Source organism: Leptonotus elevatus, chromosome 5 (genome assembly GCF_054856555.1).
Source record: "Leptonotus elevatus isolate MCC_2025b chromosome 5, RoL_Lele_1.0, whole genome shotgun sequence".
Classification (NCBI taxonomy): Eukaryota; Metazoa; Chordata; class Actinopteri; order Syngnathiformes; family Syngnathidae; genus Leptonotus; species Leptonotus elevatus.
In genome coordinates this window covers 3,078,993-3,088,619 of record NC_141243.1, presented here as the reverse complement: position 1 = coordinate 3,088,619, position 9,627 = coordinate 3,078,993, and the positions used below count along the sequence as shown (strand labels likewise).

The 9,627-nt window shown below is 38.1% G+C and overlaps 1 protein-coding gene across 1 annotated transcript; it reads left to right on the top strand.

Moving 5' to 3' along the window:
* Nucleotides 1-1,701: 1,701 nt before the first annotated feature.
* On the top strand, nt 1,702-8,861 carry fbp2 (fructose-1,6-bisphosphatase 2). Its single transcript, XM_086075092.1, has 7 exons — nt 1,702-1,914; nt 3,163-3,325; nt 3,444-3,536; nt 4,546-4,686; nt 4,891-5,028; nt 7,674-7,793; nt 8,321-8,861. Exons 1-7 carry the CDS (start codon nt 1,742-1,744, stop codon nt 8,504-8,506), a joined length of 1,014 nt encoding a protein of 337 aa, XP_085931218.1. The 5' UTR covers nt 1,702-1,741; the 3' UTR covers nt 8,507-8,861.
* The last annotated feature ends 766 nt before the right edge of the window (nt 8,862-9,627 follow it).

Below are 9,627 nucleotides of genomic sequence, written 5' to 3'. Positions count from 1 at the left end.
GGTGCGATATGATTCATCAACGGTGCATTTAAAAAAAAAAATTATATATATTTTTTATGTTTTGTAAATCAAAACCAAATTTCTGATTCTTAACACCTAATATTCTCTGATTATTCATGAATAAAACTCATCACAACAAAAACAAACATATACAATATCCAATACGGCACATATTACAATAACGATATATGCTATATCATAATAGAAAACACGATATACATCTCAAAATGGATTTTGTCTCGCCGCTACTTGGCACATGAAAACAACATACGCACGAACGATCAAAGCTCTTTGTGATCTTTCATAATGTGAACAACTGTTTAAACTAGACAAAGTGCAATTTCTGCAGAAATTGCGTGAGAATGCTGAAAAGCTGAATGCCAAAATTTGAATGCAATGTGCTTATGAAGTAAATTGAAAGATCATTTATGTGAAAATTACACATTTTTATTTGTAGTTAAATGACAAATGAATAGAGAGAAAACTGCAATCAGTCTAAGGTGGGATTTAATCATTTCAGAGAAATTATAATCCGTCAATTGGTAAAATTTTACGGCCATGGATATATTTTCAATGTACAGTCAGAGATGGGATTCGAACCTGCAACCTCCTGGTTACGGAACAATGCTTCACCGAGCAGTATATGACAGCTGATAATGATGATCAGTTGTATGTATGGGAGTGGGCGTGGTAAGTGGGACTTAGAAAAAGTTCAATGTCAGTCCCATTGAAAAGGGAAGGAAAAAAAAGAAAAGAAAATGGCGTGAATTTTCGAAGCAAGTAAATCGAAAGTATTATTTGGGAAAAGAGTGTGGAGAATAAAAATCACAATATGCATTCCCACAAAAACATACACACACAATAAATGTTGCAAGCCAGAGACGTGTGACCTTCTCTTAGCACATCCTCCAAGGGTCCGCTCGACTCCAGTTACGTTGACATTTAAGCTCAAAAGGTCAGGCGGCCCCTGTGAACTTTCATGCAAACCCTCACCCTTCCTAAGAAGCTTCTCTCTGTGCTACGCCGAGGCTGCAATTTTGCTGGGTCTCTGTGTTAAAAAAGAAACGGACAATGTTGAAACCCGACGACCGCCTCACTGCCTGACAACTATTTGAAACGTCAGATTTCTTCTAATGTGCTGTATTGCTGTTTGAAAACAAACACAGTAAAATCCTGCTATTGCTGGGTGCTGTGTAAAATTTAAATTTGGAGAAATTCAGGCACTTTGTTATGGTGTTCATGGTTCAGTTAGGCAGAATGTCTTAATGGAGCTCTAGGGGAAGTTGGAAAAGTTCGATGTGAAATTTAACACAGAAAAACAGTGTGATGTATTTGCTGTGTTTTGTGTAAAAGTAAAAAATGAATAAATACCAGATCTTCTATTCCTGCAATTTTGCTGGATGACCTCTCGGTGTGAAAGAAGCTAATTTATATGTGGACAGTCTGCCAGGCTTTGCTGGGTTATGTGTACAATTTTGTATATATGCAGGATCTTCGGTTCCGACATTGGTACTGCAATTTTACTGAAAAAAATAATAAGAAAATAAAATCCACTTTTTGCGAGACAACGGATTTACCAGACAAACTGTTTAACAACACAACTAGCAACAAGTCACTGCAGCTGACACTTGACACCACACATACACACACCCAAATAGACCCCCCTTCCCAGTCTCCCCTCACTTTGCTCGTACCCTTCACCCGAGGCAGCGTTCAAACCCGCACCGGGACGGGAGGCAGCATGTCGGACCAGTCGACCTTCGACACGGACGTGTGGACGCTGACCCGCTTCGTTACGGAGACGGGTCGGCAGGCCAAGGGGGCGACGGGCGAGCTGACGCAGCTGCTCAACGCCATGATGACCGCCATCAAGGCCATCTCCTCGGCCGTGCGTAAGGCCGGCCTGGCTCACTTGTGAGTATCTACCTCGTCATCTCAAACCCACGTTTGCGCCCCGGAATGCCACAGGAAATTAAATGCTGTCTGCTTTTCAGAAAAAGGTTCTAATTGTAGGATTTTTTTTAATGTATTTTTTAAGAGGAAAAAAATATAATTTTAAGAGAAGAAGATTTTTTAAAGTTTTTTTTTTTTACGAACAAAATATTTTTTTCAGGCCGAAAGTTAGGGATTTTTTTTTAGGTTGATGCTGATTTCAATACTTTGCAGAGTAAAAATCAAATACCCTATTAATCAACTGATTAATTTAAAAAAATATATAATGAATACAATTCCTAAACCTTACAACAATAAAGATATGAACTACAGGCACAATATTTGATTGTTACATGACTGGGAAAAAAGTCTGTAAAAATCGGCTAATCTTTAAAAAAAAAAAAACGATTTTTTTTTTTTAGGGTGGTGGGGATGGGGATGTATATCAGTATCTGTCTTATGCTGTTATTTGTTAATGTCTATAATAAGAATAAGAATAATAAAAACAATATAAAAACGCAATCTACAAAAATTGACAAAAGAAGAAGAAGAAGAAGAAAATTGGCTATTTTTGGCAGCATAAAATCCCAATAACCAAATTACCTGTGCAAAACTTTTGTCTAAGTCAGTGTTGTCCAAACTCGGTCCTCGAGGGCCGGATTCCTGCAGGTTTTTGATGTTTTCTCTTCTCCAACACAGCTGAAGCTCATCAGCATAAGCCTGATAACGATCCTGTTGATTGGAACAGGTGCGTTGGAGCAAGGAAACGTCCAAAACCTGCAGGACACCGGCTCTCCAGACCGAGCTTGGACACCCGTTGTCCAAGTGAAGCTCAACTCATTTCAACTGCTAGTTCCTTAACACTAAGTGACCACAAGATGGCGGCAATGCAGTACTTTGAAATACTTTCGTGTTAGCCTGAGCGACTGAGCCCGATAACGTAATAGCAAAAATGTGAGCTTTGTCTGCAAATAACGAACTCTGGCTTCAAAGAAAACTGCAAACATTTGAATTTGTGAATGCCAAACAGCCAACGTGAGGGTTCACTGCATATTCTCCAAAAATAGGACTTTGTTCCCGCAATCATACTAATTATGTTATTGCAATTTTAAGAATGTCTCATTTAAGTGACTTTTGATTTCAGACCTTATCCATTGCGGGGATACGATTGTGTTTGTCACCTTTGTATGCTATGCAATTAACTGACTACTATATTTGCGTCACACGCAGACAGGGCATGGCGGGCTGCGTGAACGTGACGGGGGACGACGTGAAGAAGCTGGACGTGCTGTCTAATGACCTGGTGATCAACATGTTGAAGGCCTCCTACAGCACCTGCTGCATGGTCTCCGAGGAGGACAAGGGTCTCATCGTCACGCCCAAAGACAAGAGGGTCGGTCAGCGTGCGCGCGTGGATGCATGCGCACGCAGGAAATTCGCATCTGTGTGATATACACACCTGCAAGGAGTATATGTATAAATACATTGGCACTTCAACTTGTGCGTTGCAGGGTAAGTACGTGGTGTGTTTTGACCCCCTGGACGGCTCCAGTAACATCGACTGCCTGGCGTCCATCGGCACCATCTTTGCAGTCTATAAACGAGTGAGTCTCTCGGTCACTTGCTCACTTTAACATGTCATTTTATCTTTCTATCAGTCCATCATTCACCTTCAGAGTGTCATCACTCGATCACGGGAAGTAAAAAAAACAACTAAAAAAAACTATATATATATATATATATATATTATTTTTTTTTTTCTTCTCAATATTCGTTCCAAAAACCAAAATGAAGAAAACGGAGAACGACTCGTTTTCTGATTTGGTGCTTAAATGGAAAATGGGGGAAAAAACGGACCACAAGCATTTGGACGTTTCATCCAGTTTGGATATTTTTGCTTGACACAAATTGCGTGACCCGGAAGCGATTTAAAAAAAAATAATCTGACTCGTGGTCGTGCACTGATCTGTATATATTGCTGGATAGCTGATAGGCCAAGACATCTAATCTGTACGTATACGTATAGTATATTATACTGTAGATGGGAGTGGTAAAATGGCCGCCCTGTGGCTTCAACGGCTTGCATGGGGTGTGTATATTGTGTGTAATATTGAGAAGTCATTAATTTGTTTTGTTTTTTGTACTTCCCATTTTGTTTGGAAAAACGACTGAACGAATGATACACGGGTTGAAATGATCAATCCATTTATCAAGCCCTCTATTACGAAATATTTATTTTTATTACGAAACTTTTATTTACATTTGCAGTAGCGTCTTGTGGCCTTTAGAGGGCGTCATCTTGTAGCTGGTAAATGCCATGAGTTGGTTGAATTGTTTAAGATGGCAGAAAATGCCAACTTTTGTATCAAAACAACCCTTTTTTATTGTTATTCTATACAAAAAAAAAATAGTTTTGTATAATAATGATGATGACAATAATAATAATAAAAGTAACAGAGAAAGTTTTATTGACCCTCGTAGCGGGTTGGTCCAATTTTTGACCCAAAAAGGTTACAAGGTTAAAAGGTTGCCTAACATTTTTAAGACGGTATAAATGTATACAAACATACATACTGTCTATATACATACTTAGATTCTCTATTGTCCCCTCAGGTGACGGAAGGCGAGCCCACCGAGGAGGACGCCCTCCAGCCAGGCAGCAACATGGTGTGTGCTGGTTACGCCCTCTACGGCAGCGCCACCTTGGTGGCCCTCAGCACCGGCACCGGCCTCAATTTTTTCATGCTGGATCCAGTGAGTTGAAAAAATAAACCCATAATGACAGCCATCTGAAAAATGTACTTAAGTACAGCAACAAAGTATTTGTCAGTCGTTACTTTTTCATATACATGACTTGAAAGTGACTTTTACTCATTTTTAAATACAAGTAGCCTACAGAGTGTGTGTACTTTTGCCACTTCGCGGGAACATATTTGAATAAATAGGTTTTGTCGCCAGGCCATCGGCGAGTTCATCCTGACCGAGAAGAACGTGAGGATCAAGCCCAGGGGGAAGATCTACAGCTTGAACGAGGGCTACGCCAACTACTTCCACCCGTCCGTCAACCATTACATCGACCACAAGAAGAATCCCGAGGTCAGCTGCATGCATCTGACTGGAATGGGGGGGGGGGGGTCACTTGTTCCTCACACAAACCCAACATCCCCTTCCTGTCTGCGATGCGCACGCTCAGCACTTTTTGGCGCAGGCAGGCAACATGTGATGCAAGGTGCAAGGTCATGTGTTGGTACAGTGATGACTTATAGATTCGATTAGGAATAGATTTTGTTGCGAGCGAGATGCCGCAGACGACAAAACGCAAACTGTAACTTTTTTGGGTCACACAAAGTGAGCCCGTTGGCACTATATTGCCATTTCCTTTTTTGTTTTTTTTTGCTGAGAAATTGATGGGAATTATGTCTATTACTCAAGATTTGATTTGGATTGAATGCATTTCTTATGTGTTAAGTGTTTATTTTTTATGGCTCGTGTTAAGTTTCCTTTTTATTAATTTTTTATTTTAGTTTTTTTCTAGTGTAATTTTATTTATCATTTTTTAAAATTAATTTATTTATTTTTAATTATCAATATATCAATCTATTTGTCAATTATTTCATTTCTTGTATTTACATTTTTTATTTTATTTTTGTTAAAAATATTTCTTTAATCATTATTTTGTATTTGTTTTGAAAATATTAAATATTTAATTTTAAATATTTATAATAAATATTTTTTAATTCAGTTTTATTTGATTAGGATATTTTCGTTCTATTATTTTAATTTTTTTAAATTTCAATTGTTTTATTGTTTTATTTGGTTATATCTCTTCCAACTTGATCAATTCTGCCCAGCAACAGTCTGAACAATTCTGCTGAATTGTTGCTTTGCTGTATAGCGTGCAAACTAGAATTTGTGAGCTTCGATAATCAATCAGTTCAATTGTCCTATTGGAAGTGTTAGAGTAGACAATATTAAGTATTGTACTCTTTGCGTGTTCAATTAACTGAATGGTGAGATTCTGTTGAAGGAGTTCCTTTGCAAAGATTTAATTACCAGAAGCTTCTGGTCCACATTGACAAATCATCCAAGCGATCATCTGTTCTGATGTGGCCCCCTCTCTCCAGCTCACATCGTTATTTATTCACAAAAAGGGTTCAGAAAAAGGTCAGCCCACAACACACCTGGTTACAACTGGATACAAGAGAATCCGTTCCCATGGGTATAAATCAGATTAAAAGAATACAATAATAATAAGCCTGTGCCTCCCTTCCGACCGGCAGAGACCGAAACTCCCATAAAGATAGCAAATGTACAAACCCGTTGCCCTTTCTCTCATGAAAGTAACACAGATAAAAATACAATTCTATTCATTGAGCCATACTGAGTTAACATAATTATAAACGGCTAAAATATAATTTAAAACTAAAAAACAATGTTAATAACTCATCAGAAGCAAAATGTGATTCCAAATACCATTATTAGAGTATTGTAAATGCCTGCAAAGCCATCAATGCGGCCTTTTGAAACCATCTTTTCGTTTTCCATGACGCCTTCATCCCAGTCCCTCTGAGTGTGCGTGCATGTGTTTTCAGGAATTAGTCAACACATTTGGCCTTGGCGTGTGTTTCCTGGGCCGTGAGTCAGCAAGCACATGACTGCAATGCGTCACGCATTGCCTGGAAGGCTCCACAAAGTTTGAAGTCAAAAGAGTTCGTTAGAACCGTTAGCACACACCTGAGCGATGTTTGTTTTTTTATCATTGGTCACGTAGCATTAAACGTTCTGTCAGAAACTTTTCTTTCATTTATCCACGGTTTGCCTTCAAATTGGGCATTATATTTGAAAAACGAATTAAATGTTATGTCGCAGCAGATGGACACAAAATAAACAAGACAATCAAAAAACATCAATGTTGATGGCGTTTCTGTCGAGGGGCTTAAAAGTTGTTTAATTGGCCCATTTAGTGGACTTTGAGTTGTTGACATGAGTTGAGCCCATTGGAATGTCAACACACGTCCTCTTTTCCGACTTATATAGACGAGTGCTGAGTCGACGCTTTAGGAAACACACCTGCCAAAAATGTGATAATTGTAAACAGACCTTCAAAAATGAGCTTTGATTGCCAGTCCCAGCTGAAGTTTACATTAAAAGAGAAGGCAAATCCAGGTCCAGAAAGTAAAAAACCCTGCCACAGTTGAGCTTTGGCCCCTCGTGTTAGCTAGCTAGCTCCCTAGCAGGTAAACAAGCAACCGGGGAGCTAGCTAGGGAGCTAGCAAGCTAGCACCTGGAGCTAAAGCCAAACTGTGGCAGGATTTTTACTTTCTGGACTTGCCACATAATATAATATAATTAATATAATATAATATATAATATAATATAATATAATATAAAGCTTATTAGTACTCTTTGCGTCTTGAAAATAATCAAACTATTGCCCCACTTAGCTTAATGATAACAATGCAAAATGCTGCTGACATTCCAACGGGCTTACATGCTAACGGTTAGCATTGACAGTTGCGAGGCTACAGACATTTGAACAGAAACTCCACTGTTTGTGCAACACATATATATTCCTATTTTTTTTGTAAATTTTTCAACTTTCTAAAGACATTTCCCCCCAAAATTTATTTTATATTTTTATTTAAAATGATTGCCTTTTGTGCCATTTATGTGTCGACCCCCCCCAATGTTTAATTATAATTATTATTTTGCCTATTCAGCTCTTGTCTTCTGTTGAGCAGGACGGCGGTACGCCATACGGCGCGCGCTACGTGGGCTCCATGGTGTCGGACGTCCACCGCACCATCGCCTACGGCGGCATCTTCATGTACCCGGCCAACCAAAAAAGCCCAGAAGGGAAGGTAAGCTTCACCTTCAGAGACGACAGCACCTGCTTTCATGACGCCTATTTCAATTCCTCTTAAATACACAGAAAACCCCGCCATTGTGGAATGGTGCAGTTTTACTTTCTTGATTAAAAATAAAAAAATAAAACGTAAAAGTGAAGAACGCTGCAGTGACATAGCAGATAAAAAGAGAAGCAGGAGAAGTGAAAGTCATAGTGAGATGACAGCTGGGCAGGATGTAAAGGCGGGCGGGGAGGAAGCTGATTGGCTGATAAGAAGAGGGGAAAAACATTCAACTTCACTTTGAGATTCACCTGCAGTTGCAGCCATCGCAAAGATAAGCACAGTTTGACTGTTGCTAACCAAAACAGCAGCACAGTTGATGAGAGATGAAACGGGATGAACATTCCACATTGGTAGAGATTTGCCTATTGATTTTTATTTCTTTATTATTATGAATATTTAAAAAAAAAAAAAAAATTACGACTAAAATAAAAAACAGGTGGTACTTGTGTTTTTGTTTTTTTGCCGTGTCTGTGTAGCTGCGTCTGCTGTACGAGTGCAACCCAATCGCGTTCCTGGTGGAGCAGGCGGGGGGCGTGGCCACCACCGGAACCCAGAGGGTCCTGGACGTGCGGCCCCGGGCCCTCCACCAGCGGGTGCCCTTCGTGGTGGGCTCGCCCGACGACGTCAACGAGTATTTGACGTTCGTCAACAAGTACCAGTAGAGCGCGAGTGTGTCTGCGTGTTTTTTATGTCTTCGGGCTTCCTCACGTTGACCAGTAAAATCCTTTCACTTGTCCGCTTTTTAATAGGAACTCATTTTTCCACAGAGACAAAATTTATTTTGAATTTTAAAATTTTAATTCTAAAACAGGACTTTTTGGTAAAATCTTGTGTTTTATTTATTTATTAATTTATTTATTTATTTTTATCTGAAACAAATATCCTTCATATACTCAAAGTAAAATATTTTGTGTTTTGGGGCAATTTTTTTGTGATTTACCTAAAATATTTTTGGTGGTTTGATTACATTTTTATTTGGCTAAAATATTTTATTTTATCATTTTTAGGTCTTTTTTTATTATTATCCCAAACAGATTTCTACATTTCGATTGCTTTGTATGTCTCGTACGTACGTACATGTTAAGGAATTGACAATAAAGTTGACTTTGACATTTAGTGACTTTTATGTTTTATTCCCAAACAAAGTTGTTGTTTTTTTTGTCTTTACTTGCTTGTTCATTTGTTTCCCATAATAAAAGTAAAAGCAACATTTTGTGATTCTCCAACCCCCCCCCCCCACCCTATTAGAAAAAATGGTTGATAAAAGTATTTATTTATTTATCTATTTTTATTGATTTAATTTTGTGAATTTTTTCTTTTAGTTTTTTTTTCCACCAAGAAAATGTCTGCTATTCTCAGATCCTCCACTAAATAATGTTAAAACAAATAATAATACCGTTCCTGCGGTATTGGTTTTCTGCTCAAGTTTTGTGTGTTTTTGTTCTTTTCAGCAAAAATTGTAAATATTTTGTTTTTAGACAAAGTATATTTTAGGGCATATGTTTGAAACTTTGCCTTTTACCAAAAAAAAAAAACACCTAACGCCTAATTGTTTTTCTATTTATCTTATTTTTATATTCAGAAATAAAGATGATCAACTCTGTAATTTTGTGTAAATATATTATGGATATAATTAATTTGGGGAGTTCTTCTTTACCCCCCCCCCCCCCCCCCTATATACATTTTACTATTTTTTTTCTTCGAATTGTGATTTTATGTTAAAAATAATTAGTTTTTCAGCAAAAAATGTTCCTATTTTTGTTTATGGCCTAAGTTTTAAAGA